This window comes from Channa argus, chromosome 24, assembly GCF_033026475.1.
Source record: "Channa argus isolate prfri chromosome 24, Channa argus male v1.0, whole genome shotgun sequence".
NCBI lineage: Eukaryota > Metazoa > Chordata > Actinopteri > Anabantiformes > Channidae > Channa > Channa argus.
In genome coordinates this window covers 5,933,172-5,952,391 of record NC_090220.1, presented here as the reverse complement: position 1 = coordinate 5,952,391, position 19,220 = coordinate 5,933,172, and the positions used below count along the sequence as shown (strand labels likewise).

At 39.6% G+C, this 19,220-nt stretch overlaps 1 protein-coding gene across 1 annotated transcript in view; it reads right to left on the bottom strand.

Annotated features, from left to right (window-relative positions):
* Positions 1-16,745, bottom strand: part of med13a (mediator complex subunit 13a) — a 67,547-nt gene extending 50,802 nt beyond the window's left edge. The window contains exons 1-2 of the mRNA XM_067493987.1: positions 16,133-16,745; positions 9,143-9,377 (exon numbers count right to left, since the gene is read on the bottom strand). Of these exons, the coding sequence (XP_067350088.1) occupies positions 9,143-9,377; positions 16,133-16,198 (301 nt within the window). The 5' untranslated portion in view covers positions 16,199-16,745. The remainder of the gene's footprint in view (positions 1-9,142; positions 9,378-16,132) is intronic.
* Between the last annotated feature and the right edge of the window lie 2,475 nt (positions 16,746-19,220).

Below are 19,220 nucleotides of genomic sequence, written 5' to 3'. Positions count from 1 at the left end.
AAGTCAAAACAAAGCCAGATTTGGATTTCTGTTTTTGAAATCTGAATCCCCACATTCAGTGGCATTGGCCTTATTGAAAGGGTAACACAGAGTGGGTTCAGCAAAGGAGGGGGGACAATCATCTGTCCACCTTCTCTCTTCCTGCTATATACAAACATAATCATTAGACATGTTTTTTCCCCTCTTCCCAGGTCATTCAGAGAAACCCATTAGGCTTTCTAACATTACTCCTGCAAAAAAAAAAAAAAAAAAAAAAAAAAAAGGTTGAATCTACCCAGACAATCTAAATGCAGATATTGTGCATATAATCAACTGAAAGGCAGTGATAATTGGATGCACACCGTAACAAACATGTCATACCATGTTGATTGCAGACAGCATCAAGTTACTGAATAATGAATAAATGGATTGCTTAGAACAATTACAAAGCTTGTGATTAATGTAAAACTTCAACTAAATAAAACTCAAATAACAACTCAAAAAAAAGGTGCCATTTAATAAATGAAGATCAATTTGTAACAATATTCACAGTCAGTTACACTTGAAAAAATTGGTTAAATAGTCGCTTATATAGCGCTTTTATCCAAAGCACTTTACAATGTTGCTTCCCATTCACCCATTCACACACACACTTACACACCGATGGCGGTGGCTGCCATGCAAGGTGCTCACCTTGCATGATGCATGGCTGTGATTTATTCACAGTGATGCTGTGATCAAATATCTTCATAATGTCCAGCACCACTGCTTTACTACTATTCCTGCACACATGCAGTTTTGAAGTATAGCACATAATGATAACATGGTTCTACAGTGTGAACATTTCTGTCACATACAGTATGTGACTGAAAATTAGAGTGTGCTAATTTGAAGCTATTTAGGTGTTAAAAGGTAATTAGAGATGCGGATTCGAAATCAGTTCTCAATTTGTAAGGACTTGTGGCATTTTACTGTCACTTGAAAACACAAGTGAGTGATGGTTTTAGTGTGTAAGGTGCAGGTTATTATCTCAGTGTTTGTTCTTCCTCTTACAGTGTGGCTTAGCTCTTCTGCACATATACATGGACACACAAGTTTGCATATTCTTCCTAGGCCCCCATAGGTTTCCTACCACAGTCCACAGTTAAGTTAATTGGGGAGTCTAAACTGTGTCTAGGTGTGAGTGTGAGCATTAACGGTTGTCTGTCTGTCTGTCTGTCTATCCATGCGTGCGTGTCAACGCTGTGAAAACCCAGCGATTTCTTCAATATTTAACCTGCCTCTCATCCAATGACAGCTGGACCAGCCAAACATATATGACTATCACCAGAAAAAGCAACAATGAATGGATAATCTTATGTTTGAATTAGATGTTGTACATGGTATTGGTGCTCTAGAAATGTAAAAGTTGCAAAAAAAAAAACAACAAAAAACATTGTATAGCAAAATCCCAAAAATCGTTGGATAACGCTCTGTCAAAACTCAGTGTACACAACATTAAGGTCACAACTTTTTAAATTGTTGCCGTTGCAGTTCATTGCTTTAACAGATTAAAACAAAAATGGCATGTCATATAAGCAATTTAAATGAATTGGGAGACTTCATGCTGTTTAAAACCAAGGTGTATTAATGAAGCTCAAAGAATCTCAGTACCCCTAGAGATAATCTTGAGAGTCCTGCATAATGAACACTTAGGTGCACAAGTTAAACACATCAAAAGCATCTGCTGTTACATTTTCTATTACAGCTGTGACCTATACATTTCAGCTTGTTGATAACCATTGTTCACAGCGGTCAGTACACAGGTCAAACAATGAGTGGCCTCATTTAAACAAAGATTTATGAGCTCAGCTGATAGTTAGGACACTTTCATATCTCTGCTTCATGTACAGCAGGCCCTGATGAGTTGACCTTTATAGGAGCTCTTAAGCTGGTGTACAATAGCTCTACTAAGAATACTCACATCTACCTCTAGCAAGGGAAACACAAAGTGCACAAAAATGCAATTTGTATAACAATGCAATATACTGCAGCAGTTGTCCCCTTCTAAAACCAACAAAAATTTAAAAAAATAATAATAATAATTAAAAATCACAAAATGGCACCTATTTCTTTCTGGGGTCTATATAAACTAATAAAAATTTGACAAGTTTAGTAAAAGCCGAGGATACCATTTTTAGAGGTGGTCTCTCCACCCAGTTACTCGTCTGTGTATAAGCAATTAGAGCATCAGTCGGTCATTAAACAGCAGGATTAATGCCTTGTGATCGACTGTGCTCAGGGGGATTCTACCAACTCTGGCCAGAAGTTTTCTCCTCTCATCTACCGTTTCCTCTTTTTCCTCCTTATATGCAAGGAATGGGAGAGAAAAACAGTAGTACTCGCTAAAGTCTCCATTACTAATTAATGAATATTTCTTAAACATAGAGGCAAAAGAGAGATGGATAGAGAGAAAAGAAAGAGAGATTGCACCCATGAGCCAGAGCTGCATGCATGGCCGAGTTCCTGCACTGTGCCAGCCAACAGAGATCTATCAGAGAGAGCAGGAGTGGGAGATGGAGCAGTAGAAAGCAGTAGAAAGCAGTGAAAGCGGAGGGTGGCTCACAGGAGCTTAGCTCTGGAAAATTGATCCCCAAGCACAAAAGCCATCGGCCTCCTCTACTTTTTCTTCCTAAAGACTGGTCAGGCTTTATCTATTCATCATTCTCTGTATTGCACAGATATTTACAACCCTTTTTGAAGAAAAGAATAAATTTTAAGCCAAGGTTATCCAAGTGCATTACTGACTTATCATCTCTGATATACATCAGCAACTTTGTGAATTCAGTGTGTAATCTCAACTAACATTCGCGGGTCGGCATTTCAGGGTTGTTTGGTAAAAATCCACTTTAATTAGATCGATTAACGACAAAATATGGTTCTCACAGAAAACTGCCATTCCAGAAATCTGTCTTACTTTTTCTAATTGTATAACCCATTGTCAAAACTTCATGTTCTGGAATTTTTTACTCATAACATTACAGCATCCAGTAGTGAGAGAAGACATGAAGTTAGTTGGTGTGAGAGAAGAGGATGCAGAGGACAGGGTTAGATGGAGGCATATGATTCACTGTGGTGACCCCTGAAAGGGAACAGCCGAAAGGAAAAGAAGAAGAAGAAGAAGAAGATAACTAAACATATGTACACATTTAAAATATTGTATTTTACTTTTACAGGCTGTCCAAGTCAATAACATTTGGAAATCCTTAAGAGTGAGTGGCATTTCTCCTTTCAGAATCCTTGCCTGGGGCATCCACTGGGCTGCAGTGCTCACAATAGGCCTTGCATCACTGTGGGACTGATTTTTTTTTTGTCCTGTCACAATCCAAGAGAGCAAATAGACTATTTCACTCTTTAAAATAGGATTGCAAGCGCAGAGTCAGACATTCACATAACAGATTATTTGACATTTTGCATAAAAAATATGGTTCTGTTATAGGCAAATGTGATCCTACATTTCCCCAGTCAAGTCATGCAGATTACAGCAACATTACAGACAAGTTTTTAGGTACAGGCCCCTGGGAAAAACAAACACATGTTAGCAATGATGGGTTTCCAGCTGATGGAAACAAGCAGAGGGAGACAAGAAAAAAAGGCTGGCTGCATAGGAGTAGCACCAATCAAATAGACATAATTTATTAGATTTATTAAAACTCAAAAACTTGTCTAACAAAATATATGTACTCGGAAACAGGCGAGTTTGAAACTTACCACGTGCCTCACAACCAATAAATCAACTTATAAAGTTGTTTTAAAAGGCTACAGCAGCACCAGTCACATGTGGAAAAGATCGAATTTTGGTAAATGGCCGCTTATATAGTGCTTTTATACAAAGCACCTTACAGTGTTTCTTCTCATTCACCAACACAGGCACACACACACGCACACTGATGGCAGAAGCTGCCACACTTCAATACATAGCCAGGAGGGACTGGGAATCAAACCGCAGACCACAGGGTCAGTGGTCCACGAACGACTGCCTTACCAAATGAGCTACAGCCGTCCCAGATTTCTAAAAGTATCAGTATCAGTATCATTTACTCTTTAGAGTTCCTAAATGCCACTGCAGAGTTTTAACAAATTAAAACATTGACAAACATAGTGCATTTTACACTAAATCAATAGCAGATTACATTTTTACCCAGGTCAGTGACTCTTTATAAAGGCCAATGTTTTGACAACAGCATTGAAGGCACTTAAAGACATAACTTTAGAGTGTAGCTCAGTTTGTATAGGCAGTCGTCCATGGACCACAGGGTCAGTGGTTCGATCCCTGCTCCCTGCTACATGTCGAAGTGTCCTTGGGCAAGACACTGAACCCCCAAGTTGTTCCTGGTGGGTCAGGTGAGCACCTTGCATGGCAGCAACCGCCATCAGTGTGAGTGAGTGTGTGTGTGTGTGTGAATGGGAATCAACATTGTAAAGTGCTTTGGATAAAACCACTATATAAGCGACTATTTACCATAACTTTAAAAGATATTTTGATATTTAAATGACAAGCATAATGATCTTGTCATTAACAAGCTTCTGTAAACTGCAGGAAGCATTTCAAAAGGTCTCTTACAGATATGAGGGAAATTCAGTCATTGTAGTTATGAGACATTATTTCACAGAAGACAGGACAGAAAAAGCTGACCTGTAAAAAAGATAAAAATAAAAAAGTTAAACTTTCAGCTAACACAGCACACACAGACCCCTGAAATATGTCATTTGGCACTGGATATTCTGCCCTGAGGTGCAGAGAAAGTTGTTTTTATTTCACCTTTGATTCAAATATGCAAAGATGGCAATGGTCAAATGAACAATAAAAAAATCCTATGAACTTGGCAAAGCTGAATAAAATTCCAAGAATTACTGCATACCAGCAGCAACAAACAAGATTGTCAGAAGATCCTGTGAAAAAAGCTTACTGAATGCTGCTACATTGAGCTTTCATTTGTGCAGTCACTGGATGGATACCAAGCAATGTTGTTTATCACCACCTGGTTGAAGAGATAAGCATTTCTAAACGCAATCCTCTTCCTATTTCTCTCGTTCTTTAGAGATCTGACCCAGCATTCACTAAAGAAAATGGGCATATGTGCTCCAGAGAGCAAAGTGGTGATGGCTTACTGATAACCTGTTGAGGGCAGCTGATTACCAGTTCATCTTATGTTTTTTCCCCCCACAACAATGCCAGCCATCTACCTCAGTAATGAATGTTCCACATACCTGCATTCAAAAGACCAATACAAAAATTAAACCTATTGGTCAAATTAGACAATTCCAAAAATCTCTACATTGTTCTCAATTTTTTCCACATTTAACGTAATCATGCACATAAAGATTGGTTGCAACATTTTGCAGACCAATGTCAAGTCACGTGGAGCTGAGTCAACTGAAAGATAAGAAACCTCCAAGAGGGGAAGGTGGTTCCACACTGACTGCGTTTTCACACACTTAATTAAGCAGGTTACTTAAGCCCATTTCATACTTGCACTGGAATTCTGACATCTGCGGTGTATGTGAGAATTATTATTATTATCCCAACTTTATTCAGCAAGCAAGTTTGTTTTATTTGCGTTAGCTCATGAGTGGAGCACATTGCCGTTGTAGTCGGGTGAAAACACCTTTTGGTTTTCGCTAGATGCATGGATCTCATGTGCTGTTTACAAAAACTTTTTTTTGAATTGTGCAATCTCCCGTAGTGTGTTGGGTAAATGTACAGATTTTACATGCACTTGAGAAATCTAGTAACTGAAAATCACCATATACACACGGCAGATAAGTAATTTGATTTCTCATGGAACAATACTTATTTTGGACTTCTGCGAAGCACTTTGTGTCAGTTTAATTTTTGTCAGATTTTAAATAAAAAATGAGGTGGCTTTGCTGCGTACTGATCTCTCCTTCATTTAGCCTTTTACTCAGCTGCTTGCCTGGTTGCTTTTGTTATGCACATGTGATTTTGGAGAAAGCGGATTAGAAACCTGGTTATGCACACACACGGCAGAGAAATCAGCGTTCTCCAAGAGAAATCTACCTGGTGAAACAACGTTTTCTTAGTCTCATACCCTATTTGCGAAAACTAGCATTCCTGTTTACAGGCCAGTTAAGAAACCAGCTTTCCCAAGAAAATCGATTTTACCTGGTTAGTTAAGTGCATGTAAACACACGGGCTGCACTGGCTGCCCCAAAGGGACTTGAGGGCAAACTAGTTATAACTTGTGAAGGAGAAGAAATGTACCACTGAGCAATTACCTTGACATACAGACATCCATTCCTAATTTCTATGCAAAAAAGATTAGGAAGTCTTTGAGAGGAGGAAACGGCAGCCATTTATCTTTTGCTTTGGATGCCCCTGGTCAGGAGACTCCACCCGCTTTTGGAGGGTAAAGGATAAAGAAGGGAGCATTGCATTTGCATAAGACTACATGCCTATATTCAAATAAAGGGAGGGGGAGGCAAGCAGGCAGTTTATTTCAGCAGTGATATCTGTTTAACAATTATTTCTGAGCATGGTTAGGGGAAGATTAGAATTGGTTTTCTTGTTTTACAAGCAAGGCAGGTTGTCCAACAGTGTAGAAAAGGAGCTTGGTGGTTTGTTACTCTTACATTCCTTCAATGGTGATTAAGTGTCAGACGTTAAAAAGATCCCTGAAGTTTTCCGCCCTTCACTACTCTCATCTCTCTAGCTCACTCCTTCTCCCCTCATCTCCCTGGAGAGAAAGGATTACTGGCACACTGGTATACAGAAATGGCACTTGCTCAAAATTAAAAGACTTTCACAGGACGCTAATCTAATGAGGATGGGGGGGGCGTCATTTCAGCTGCCGAAATGAAAGGAAAAGAGCGGATTTTCATGTTTACCGCCAACATTGCACTAAAGACTTAAAAGAGGCTGAAAACACAAAACGAAAAGAAATCTTTAGAAATTACCCAAAAATGGCTAGGATGCAAGGCAAACTATAATATCTTGAACAAGTGGCAAAAAAAGTGTGGCAGTTGTAAGGCAACCGTTCCAACGTTCCAGTTGGGTGCAAAAGTTGGGCTGGCCGTGTCACTGTCTACGCTGCCAATGCTAGCTGGTATTTGTCAATTTACACTTCCATAGACAGAGCACTCAGGAGAGACCAGGCCATCAATCACCATTCTACTTACTGGGATACACACATGCAAACAAGCTGACAGAGCAACGCTCTTCAATCCTGGTGCTCAAAACACAGAAAACCAATAGTTTTCTCTTCTTTCAGCATTCATTTGGCATCTCAGTTATTTCCATTAAATTGGTGAGAGTCAAAACCAATCAGAATCTAGGTGCTTACAAGTAGGAAGTTAAATCCGGTGCCATTTCTAAAAGAAACCAGTAGCATCCACTCCTAGTGAACCAGACAGCAGCACAGATACAGGTAAAGCCATCTAAACAGATCCTGACATTTCTTCATCCATGTCTCAGCTGTGTTATTAGGTCTCAGGACACACCATCCTAAACAGACTGATCAGCAGATGCAGCTTCATCTAGAGAGGCTGCTACGCTTCATTTCACTGGCAAAGTCCCACAGCAGCTACAGCAGGGGGAAAGAAGGAGAAGGAAGAAATGTTCCACAAGAGAGAAGGGAGCAGCAACTTCCTAAACAGGAAACAGATTAGGACACCACCCATATGGGAACCATTCACACCGATACAGCATTGAGACAGGGTGCAAAACACTTGTGGAACACGGGGAGAGGAGAATATGAAAACAACTTATCAGGGGCTCAGAATGCAAGTTTTTGTCTATGGGGCTATGGAAGGAGAAAAGCGCTACACCATGGCACATTTTCAAAAATTTTAGCAACACTACTTAAAACAAGACCTGTCAAGAGCCACATCAATCTTCATCAATTTGTGTTCCTTCGAATAAATATGTAGCACGGATCCACTAATTATTCAGTTTCAATCTCTTGAAATATATACCTAATAGCCTCCTAATCTGTTTAGGAACATAGCAGTGACCCTAACAATGTCCAAATATAGACTCTCCATACAACTGCCTTCTACTTGAAATGTAGCACACTCCATTAGAGGTCTGAAGCCAGCAAGCTTTAGGTTATTATGAGAACCCGTTTGGCTTCAATGAGCTGCCCAAAGTAGCCTTGAGCTGCCATTGTGGGGCAATTTCAGGCACAATGTCTCATAATGAAGAAGGGTCACAGTTGACTCTGGCTCCAAAGTTCAATCTACATAGCAAAGAGGATGAAGAAAGACGGCCTTTTTCCCCAACTTCCACCTCTAACGTTACTGAAAAGGGAAATGAATAAAGTGGAGGCCGATGCATTTGTTTCATTTCTGCATGGCTGCACCTGCACGTATTTTCTTGCTCATTTTATGATAGGACAAAGCTTAGTGTCTTACCCGTCTACCTTTCTTGTTCATCCTGTGGTCACAACCATTATGTCGATGTGACCAGCCTACTTGTTCTGCTTTGCAAGAAGCAAAGTGCTGCTTCATCTGCTGCAGGGCTGTGGTAACTTAAATACGATAACTTTCTATCAGACACACGTGCAATAATGAGACAGAGTTCCCCTACAGGTGTTGGCACTACAAGCCCTGCTTTCTTGCTGATCAGCCAGAAGAGGTATTGAAGAGGTATTAGATTATACAGATTTTAACATATCCCTGAAGCTCTAACTTACAGGGCATCTCCCTTGTGTCTACATGTCAATGAAGCAGTGAATTCTGTATCATTTTTCAATGTACATCCATTAATGTATCTTGACAGTGATTTATGTACAACTCCCTGTTACAAAAGCTCCAAGCAGCTACACTTTCCATTATATTTTACAGCCATCACTCTTACAACAATATAACCTTCAGTCAATCCAACAAAAGATGCACTGGTAAAGAAGGCATAATCATAGATTGTTTTTCTTGCCAGAATAGTGACTCAGATTAAAAAACTGCCGGCCTCTCTTCTTTTAATTATCCAATTTTCATAAACAAGTACAAAGTAGTGGCAGAAGCACTACTTGCACTGTTAACCTGAACTCTACTGAATAACTGACCCCGGACCTTGACGAGAAAGCAGCAAAACGTTTCTCCCTTGCACACAAAATGCCTATTTTTCAAGCTGTATGGCCATATGTGTATGCCAAGGGGCCCCCACCTGCAAGCTCGTGATGGATGAGATCGGCGAAGTTGGGGTCGTCCCCCCACCAGAAGAGCCAAAGTTCCCTCCGACCCTGCCGCTGACTGCGCCGCCATACGCTTAGCACATCAGCCTTCAGGCAGCGGCTGAAGCTGCATAGGATGGGGTCCTCCTCTGTCACTGGGAAGAGGATGGGTGCGGAGGTGGGACCCTGCCACACAAACCTCTTCCATTTGATCCCTGTCAAGTCAGCCTGCAAGACAAGGGAGGGGGAGAGAGAAAGAGAGTGTTAGGGTGCACACTCACTGTTTCAGGATGCACTCAGCACTTTGGAGCAAACATTCGGAGAAGAGTGTAAATGTAGGTATTATTCCTGTTTTATGGGGTACTACACCTACCAACTACTTGTGACAGCTAGACACCTAGGCTGTGAAAATGTGAAAAACAAAATAGTGAAAGAAATGCAAAGATTGAAAGATATGCAGAAAATAGGACAATTGAGCGCCACTGTGTTTGCATACAAAACACAAATTGCCCCTAAAAATCTGTTTGTTTCTGCAATTAGCTGTGTACTTATGCTTCAGGTGCTTTCAATATCATGGTGAACAACATGTTCTAAACACAAATAGGAACAAACTAATGCTAGTAAATGTGGTCTCACCACCATAATCCTCATTATTGGTGAGTGCTGGGGGGGTGCTTTGCCTTTCTATAAAAACTGTCTGGCTTTTATTGAGAGAACAAAACACACAGGAAAAAGCCTCATGGGCAGTAAATCACTAGCGGCGTTATTAAGTGTTCAAGCAGGAGCATTACGCTCCACTGCTAGCTAGCACTGCTGCTTATCACCCAAGCACCGACATCCCTGTCTACCTTAACACATGCACACACAATGCCTTAAAGCGTACATCCCTATTTTTGTTGGGAATCTTGGTCCTCTATCTATCCTTGTAGACATTTTAAGTAATCTCTGTGAACATGGACAGCTCATTTTCATACCGTTTAGTCCTATTCAGTTCAGGCTGAGTTGGCAAGCTGTCCCTCAGTGTACTCCACCAATTAATCCAGTGGACATCTTAACTGAAGTGCAGAGGTGCTGAGCTCGAACAAGTGCAGCAGAACAATGGGCTTTTTGCCTGACTATGGCTAAGCTGGGAGACTTGTGGTGTTAATTGTGATAGTGGCACTAAGGAATTGGGGTATGTTGGAGACTTTCAAAACATAGAGCAGTGTGGCATCAGATGGAACAAAATTGGATATCAACAAATGAGTAAGATGATGCTACACACTGCTGTCTGTTTTGTTAGCTTGCACAAAAATAATCAAAAACCCTGTGGTTAAAAATAGTCCTGGCTATATTTATTGTTATATTACAGTCATTATCTAAACACTGTTATATCAAAAATAAATATTAAGCATGTTTTTCATTTGCTCTTCATAACCAATTTTTCTGTCAGAAAAGCATAAAAAAGATTAAATATGACATCATCGCAACATATCAGGGTGTATCATCAAAAGATCACGATCCATGATTAGCAATCTGGCTTCTAAGAAACCGAAAAGCTGTTCAACATGCTGAGAACAAGTTCCAAGGTGCAAACAGCAGGGCAAAATCTGTGTGTAACGGCAAAGCTGCAGCAGTTAGACTTCTTCTTCCTGCTGGAGTGTGAGAAGTCTTACATTACACCTGCATCTTGCTCGGAAACATCTGTGCACACAATGCAAAGGGAGGGTGGCGACAACGGTTAACTGTGAAACTAGATCATAAGTAGTACAGATACGTAATTAGCAAGTGAACCCCCACATCATCTAACTGACCATAGCCAGTCCCTAGAGGTATTGTGTGTTCCACTGTATAAAAGGTTTTGCTCTTATGTGCCCCACAGATTTTATTAAAGGCCTCTCCTCCCCATAGATATTGGTTTCACGCTTTTAGACCTGATTATGTGCTGCACACAGAGCAAGGCATCAGGCTGGTCACAGGGAAACAATTATTTGGTTTGGACTCAAATTTGTTTTTCAGTAACTATTGCTGATTTATATCTAACTTTACATTCAGTGGCGCCACAATGTTTTCCAGCTGACTTCCGAAACGGCATGGAGCTTTTTACCATTGCTGCACTACAAAGGTTTAATGCAGGTCACAATTAACTGGCCACTTCTTGTGGGGAGTGAAACTTTAATCCTGTTAATTTCTAAAATTTAGCTTCTGTAGCAGCTCTTAGAGCTAAACAAATACTGCTATTGCACTGTTGAGGCATGGATGAAATACAACAGTCTACTACAGCTGAAGACTTGAGTCTTATATTACATATCTAGTCATCACCCAACTATGTGACTTTCTTTGTTGCTATCAGATTATTTGCATCTATGTTGACGTTCCTCTGCCAAGTAGGCAACTGAATAAAATTCAGAATACTAGAAATGTCCTGATACGAATAGCAGTATCAGCTATGTCGTAAAACTTTTCAGAAATCGCACTCATACATTAAACTCACAATGGCTGAGGAGTTGGCAGATGCAGAAAATGGTCAGCAGTTTGGAGATTTTTTAAGCTAACTGAGGACAATATAAGTAAAGCTGACTGCAAGCTCTGCTCTGCTGAAAGTCTTGAGATTCAGTCAGATGTTCCAAGACATTATACGAAGGTTGAGTCATGTCAACATGACTTCTTTCTTCTTGGATGGAAACATCTCACTCGTCATCCAGATGAGTGGTGAAACATTTCCAAACCTATAACTAAACCTGGATGACTGAGAACCTCCACCAAAATTTCTTAGATATTATTTGGTACATATTTAAAATTTACACCTGACCTCAGTGTCAACAATCCATGTTGTCTCAATCCAGAATCTCAAGCTAAATGTGTGCCATCTTTATTTTTTGCAAGTTAATAGCTGCCACAATATTTGTTTTGGCAACTGTGGCACAGGAAGGTAGAGCGGTTGTCCACCAATCTCACAGTTGTTGGTTTGTAGTGGCTTCTCCGGTCACATGTTGAAGTGTCCTTGAGCAAGACACTAAACCCCAACTTAGTTGCTCCCGATGAGCTTTGGCCAGCTGCAGGGCAGCTCCCCCACTGGTGTATGAGTGTGTGTGATTGTGAGTGTGAATGGGTGAATAAGAAGCAGTGTAAAGTGCTTTGAGTGCCAATAGGTAGAAAGCGCTATATAAGTGCAGAACATTTACAAGATTTACTGTGCTCACCACAGATAGGTCATAACTACATCTAATCAAGGATTTGTCTAATAGTACTTTACAACAACAGTACCATATGTACTAATGTTCTTAATACTGTGGTCACTTCTGTACCACTTCAACATGTTGAACCATCTGAAAAAACAGCCTGCAGGGACCTGACTACCGCACATTGGGCAAAGACAACGGACAACTTTGTTCGTTATTACCACTCAGTATCTATCACCTATAAAACACTCTGATAAATAACTGATGCTACAACAAAAAATTTTTACATTTAGTTGGACAACATTGAAAAAAAAAGAAAAAAAAAAGAAAACATTAGTAAAAGTGTAATGACAATTTATACAATGTGGAGATAAAATTTCTTCACTGACACCGATTTCTCCTCTCTCTTCTGCACTGCTTGGAAGTCAGAGAGCACAGCACCAAGTCCTAACAGTTACAGTAAGTGGCATGAGTTCATTTTAAACCTCATATGCAAATGGAACCAATCTCTTCCAGCAAGACTTCAAGCAGAATTGGTTTTGTTTACACAGGAAGTAAGCTAAATATCTGCACTGCTGATCCATAACTGTTGGTCAAGACTTAACACTTGATGTTAATTTTAAAAAGATATGTTACCTTTAATGTGTATGCAATCTATGACTTTACAAACAATAAAATAATATCTTGATGTCTCTGTTGAAATACTTGAAATGTATCAGAGTAGATACAAACTGTCAACTGCACATGATAAAGGTCTGTTGAACACTGCTTGGTGGCAACACTGTGGCAAGTTGCAAGTGTTTTATTCAAGATTTGATACAGTATCAAGCCAAACAGTGGGCTGAATCTATTCCCTGCCACACACACAAAAAATGTACTTCTGTCCTTACATACTCTCGTGCTTGAGACAGAGCTACTCAGAGACAGAGCTGAATAGCCCTTCTGTCAAAGACTAGACACACACTCCACTCCTCATCAACAATATCCAAGAGGCTGACTGCTCTATCAAGGATAAATGTGCCTTCTGCAGTTGTTCTGTCCAATCCTTTGAAAATATATTAGCAGCAGGCTGTGTTCAAAAACAGAGGATGCCACAGATATTTGTATTTCCTTCCAACTTGTGTTACACGTGCAGTTTGTGTGTATGAGTGTGCCTCAAACACTGTGGCTGCTGCTATAAATGAGCAGTTTTGCCACTTTCTCTGTCTTAGTAAACACTCAGGTATGTGAGCAATGAGGATCATGAGAAGTTTTTTTTTTCCCTTTCATTTGCCAAAGCCAAAAATCACACTGCTGCAATAAGAGGGAATCTAAGGCCAAAGCCACTGGATATGGGCTGGATGGCTTCCTGAGGTGACGTGTATTGGAGGGTTTAAAACCTGTGACTCTGCCAGCTGCTCACCTTCCCTCTGGCCGCTTAAGGTTTTGGGTCTCAGTAGGGAACACCGTGTGTAAACAGACGCCTTCCTGCCTTCCAGTATACGCCACAAGCAACAGGTGAAGCTGCTCAAATCATGTTGCAGATGCTCGTTTTCTACAAAGACTCTGTTGTTGTCCATCCCTTCCTTTTGACAGTTAACCCTGTAGTAAAGCAAATATGAAACTAACAAATTTTGATTTGCATTTCTGGTTAAAGAAATTGCAAATTCAATCAGTTTCATTTGAACTGATTGTTCACAGCTCTTTTTAGTTTACTCTACGACAGTAACGATTTAAAATGGTTATAACCTACTCACTTATAACACTTAAATGCATGGCAGCTTAAACTACAAACAACTTCATATATATTTGCATAATATGAACATACTAGTATTACTTTCCGAGTTATCCAACAGGCCAACTTTAAAATTCCATAAACCAAACAAAACATAATGCAACAAGTAGTATCGTACTGAAAAATGAAGGGGGGCAAAAACACCACAATGTGTTCCCATTCTTTCACCATAAACCACAAAGTGGAGTCTGTTCAGCAAGTGAGTCATAACAGCAGTGGTGTTATGCTTAGTCTCACTGTGTGCAGGAAAATGTCAGCCAGACAAGCACAGCACCACAACTACCAGCCTCTCTACCTCCTCTGTCCACTGTAGCCAGTGTCGCTTCCTTCAAGTGCTGTTGTAAACATTGTAATTACGAGTTCAGCACACACACATCAACCCAACAGAGTAGTATTGAGAGAGGGAAGCAATGAAATATTACCTCAAAAGGGGTTGACAGATTGGAAGCTTTGTCAACCTCAGGTACACGGCTATTTTAATATATTGTAATTACACAAAATTCTATGTCATTGCACAAATGCCTCTCATTTCCCATCCACATTAATGTTTTTATATAGATGTATAAAAAAAAGAAAAGGGGGAAAAATCTAGAGCCAATGCACTTTGAGGCTTTATCCATCCACCATTGCAACCTAAATTGGTTCTGTGCCATTTAAACTACAACAAAAATCTACTTGTATAATTGTAAGAGTTACCTTTCAGCACTTGACAAGTCACATAAACAACTTCCAACTGTGGAAGCTAAATGAGCACATGACGGTGGCTTACAGTCCATGGCTAACCTAAAAGTGAAACTGTAGTTAAGCCTACTGACAAGCCAATTAACTGCAACAACAAACACATTCAGACCATGTACCTGATTATCCAGCTAGATCTGAGATTCAACGGTCAAGCAACACCTTCACGTTAGCTAGAGGAGCTGCGGATCACACAGCTCACTGCACTATTTATCTCACAAGGGATTTCGAAAATACCAGTGAACTTCAATTGGATAGAATCTCAACCACAAGTATTTAGGGTGATGTCAACTAGCCCCAGCTGACAGCATGATCTGATCAAAAAGATATACAGACAATGAAAAAAGCACACTATACACTGCCTTCCAATTCCTAGTCATTCCGTGTAACTGAGAGATGCAGCTACCTAGAAGTTTGCATTGCCAAGAAATTCATGCCAGACATTATATAATCAGCCTGGGGCCTGTGCCCTAGTTGGTGTGAAAACTGCAAAATGAAGTCCAAAGACTGACAAACAAGATGATGACATATTACATAAATAACGTTTGCAAAGAAACACTGTTACCACAAACAATCTTGTTGTGTGCTTGTTGCAATAAAAGAGGATTCTGGGCAAGGCACAAGGCACAGGGGGGTCTGCTCTTCTCAACAAGCTATGCAAGTTGGGCACTGACAGTCGCTCCTCCTTAAGTGTTGTACAAAACGCTATTTAACAACAGACGCACCACGGTGTCCCAGCTTCAGTGACATAGTTTAAGACTAACCGAAGTTGATGAAGTGTTTGGTTTACGTGTCACCACTTGATAAAAGATAGTGGAAATGTAACAAGAACGGGACAGCAAGTTAATAATAAACAGAGTGTTGTGACGAACGGGAGAAAGTGCCACAACAACCAAGTCACCGGGAAACACAGTCCGTGCTTTTGGCAGCAAAATGCACAACATTTCTTTCCGTGCTAACAGATGATATATTTTGCGGTCTGTCCTGTTTTAAGTAGTTAAGTGAAGCTTAACAAGCGATTGGCGTTTATCTCGAGTGTTTTGTTTGCGAACAGGAAAATGCTAAGGTAGTCAAATTTAGAAATTTAATAGACATGTCATTAAAAAACTAAGTGACAAAGTACTACAACAAGGGTAACGTTGCATGGTAACATTACCGAAGTGGGATACCTTGTCCTGAAATGATGTCAGCTCGACAGGCCGTAAGCCTAGCTAAGCTACTATCAACTGATGTCTCGATGGCTAACGTTAGCTTAGCCCCTGCTCAGCTAGTTAAAAATGGCTGCTTTCCTTTAGTTTTAAATCTCTTACCAGACAGAATAGATTGGAATGGCAATCCTCCAAGCTGGCCCCGTTTGGTACAAAACAAGAACTCATCCTTCTTCAATGCGAGATCCAACTCTCCATCATTTCACTTCCCGGGAAATAAAGAACAATTTGCGGATTTGTGTTTTCAAAGATGTGCAGGCTTAATCAACGAGAAATATTTTTTGTAACATTTGGCTGGAAGATAGTTAATTCTACAACCTTTCGATTGCAGTTTCCCACCGGCGCTTAAAGCCGATGAAAGCCGGTGTGGTTTTAAGTCCACATCTCAAAAGCGTAGAGTTAAAACTAAGCGAAGGAAGCGACAAATGTTTATAAAACAAAAAGAAAAGGAGAGCAAAGAAGCAACTCTCCCCCTCCCCCTTAGCCCCAAAACGGTCTCTGCTTAAAAAAATAAAAACGTCCTGCCTTACTCCTCCGTCGCAAAATTCAGTCTAAAAACGAAATTCATCCCGTAAAAACCTATCGAAATTTGGCATCGGCCTATATTTTGACGACTGTTTCGATCATAATTTCAGCCTCGGTTCCTGTTGGTTTCCATTTGAATTCATGGATTCCTTTCTTTAATGGCGGCCACAGGGACAACTCTGCCTTCCACAGCCTATTGGCTCATTCGTGGTCAAAGCTTTGTCAAGTCAGCAGAGTGATCCCCAGACACACACACTAGACAGCTGTCAACGTTTCCGGCAAAGTAAAAGTACCGAATTGTTTCACTTAATATCCCGAATGATGGTACGAGCAAAATTTTAAGAAAAACAAAATCTGACAATGAAATTTATAGCTCAATAACAAATTTGCTTTACATTAGGTACCAGGGGTCATTACAAGAGGCTGTAGTCATTTGTCTTTTGCAAGCGCTTTATTTTGGCAGTCCGACTATGAAGCTCCGCAGTTTAGTATTGCAAACGTGACAGTATCGTGGTCATGAGGGCTGTAATAACACAAGACTGATAGGTATTGCCGCTAGGCCAAGCGCAAGCGGCGCTACTGAGCAACAGATTTTGTTACTAATGATCAAACCCTCTAAACTTGCTCACTTACACAGTGCACCATCTAGCGCATGTGATGTTGCACTTGCAGCTGAGATGAGCATCCAAGCTGCACAAACGCCCTCTGTTTTGTTTTGTTTTTCTTTTCTTTTTTTCAATCAAATACGTTCATTTGACATCAATTTGGCAGTGTTATTAGTGCTGAATAATTAAATATATGAAAAAAAATATATGAAGCAATTACATCAAGAGGACTTTCTGAGAACACATTAACAGACAAATAAATACAAAGGTCTTTGGATAGCACAGGATGTCCCAGTGTGCTTCAAACTTGACATAAAATGTCAAGTTAGACAAAAGGCAATGATTTAATATTAGCAGCCTCAAATGATAAACCAGTTATAAACTTGACTAAACAAAGCAAACCTTTTAATGTCACTCACTAAGTGTCAGTTTTTAGTTTATGAATCATTTGAAACAAAATGATTCATGGCTGAACCAGATACCTCTTAATTTGCAGATTAGTTAAGAAAAATGTCAAAAATAATTACAAAATACAAAAAGAAACCTAAAAACAAGGTAACTTAAAAAAGGTGCTAACAGTTTCCTCTCAAGCGCTATATAAGTAGCTTATTTACTGTGCTTTTGGTTTTACCTTTATTAAAAAACATGTTATTATCATATCAGTATCGAAAACATTGCTTCTCATTTACCTATTGGCCTGCACACTAACATGCAGACATACACACACAAGCAGATGGCCTTTATCCAACATGTGACAGGAGGAGTCAGGAATTAAACCAACAACCCTGGGGTTAGTGGACAACTGCTCCACCTCCTGAGCCACAGTCACTCTATTACATCTGTTAAGCCAGTCATATCACAAGTCTGCACAGATTGTTGAATTAAAAAACATCTACACACATTTACCAAAAACGTTCACAGCATTATCCATAACTTTATTTCCCTGGAGGCTTTAAAACACTGTTTAAGGAAGTTTTATATCTGCTGATAGGAAATGCTTAAGTTGCCTCTGGCTTGGCAGATAACAGGTCAAGAAGTTTTACTGTGTCAGTTAAAGATACTGAGTAATATTGCAGCAATTAGTTCAGAATGTTTTTCCAGGTTACAACATATTTTACTGCAAATATAACAAACAGAAGAAATGAGTCCAACTTATTTAGACACATATTCCTAACCTTTTTACACAGTATATTAATTTTATCCTACATTACTTGCGGATCACTATTTAACCAGGATTTTGAGAAGGGTTACTTTAGCACAGTGTATAGTTGGTGAAAGACAGCCTCTCGTTAATTGTTACCTTGGCCTGTAATGCCGGGGGTAAATCTGGACTTAAATAAAAATAAAAATATAGGAAATAAAAATATGCAGCAGTGTAAAATTCGTCAACTTTGACGATGTAAATAAATTCCTGCTATACAATTTAAAAAGCACAATTGCACGTGTACAATTTTATTGCCCTTACATGGGCCAGACCATCGGGACCTGATTCTGCAGGAGAAGTCTTCAGCATTACAACTATCAAGTGCAGTAGTTCTAAAAATAATGCATTTTTCTGGTGATGGTGGAAGCCTGCAGTTCTTTTTTTAATGATTTTGCTCTTAAAATGTGCACAACCATACAGTATATATAATTTATCTAAAATATTGCAAAACATTGCACAACTCAGAGTTGCACTACTGACCTCATATAACCACCATCCAAACTGGTGTGTGGCCAAAATAAAAGGGCTTAAATAACACTGTGAGAAATAAACCAAAGTAATTTTCCTACCCAGTGTTTTGGGTTTGTACTTACATTTTGGATTAAACTTAAGGCCAGTTAAATTTATATGTCAAGAGACTATAAGAGTTTTCCTCTTTAGGCTGTGCATGCAAATACTGTTACAATCAGTACTGTTGAAGCTGCCATTAACTAAACAATAGATCAAAAAGATAAAATAATATAATGAAATATATATGTACAATATTGTTATGCAACATTATTGGCTGTGGTCATACACATTAATTCAAATTGTACACCTTCCATTTTCTTCCAAAATTTCTGTCAGAAAATCAGTT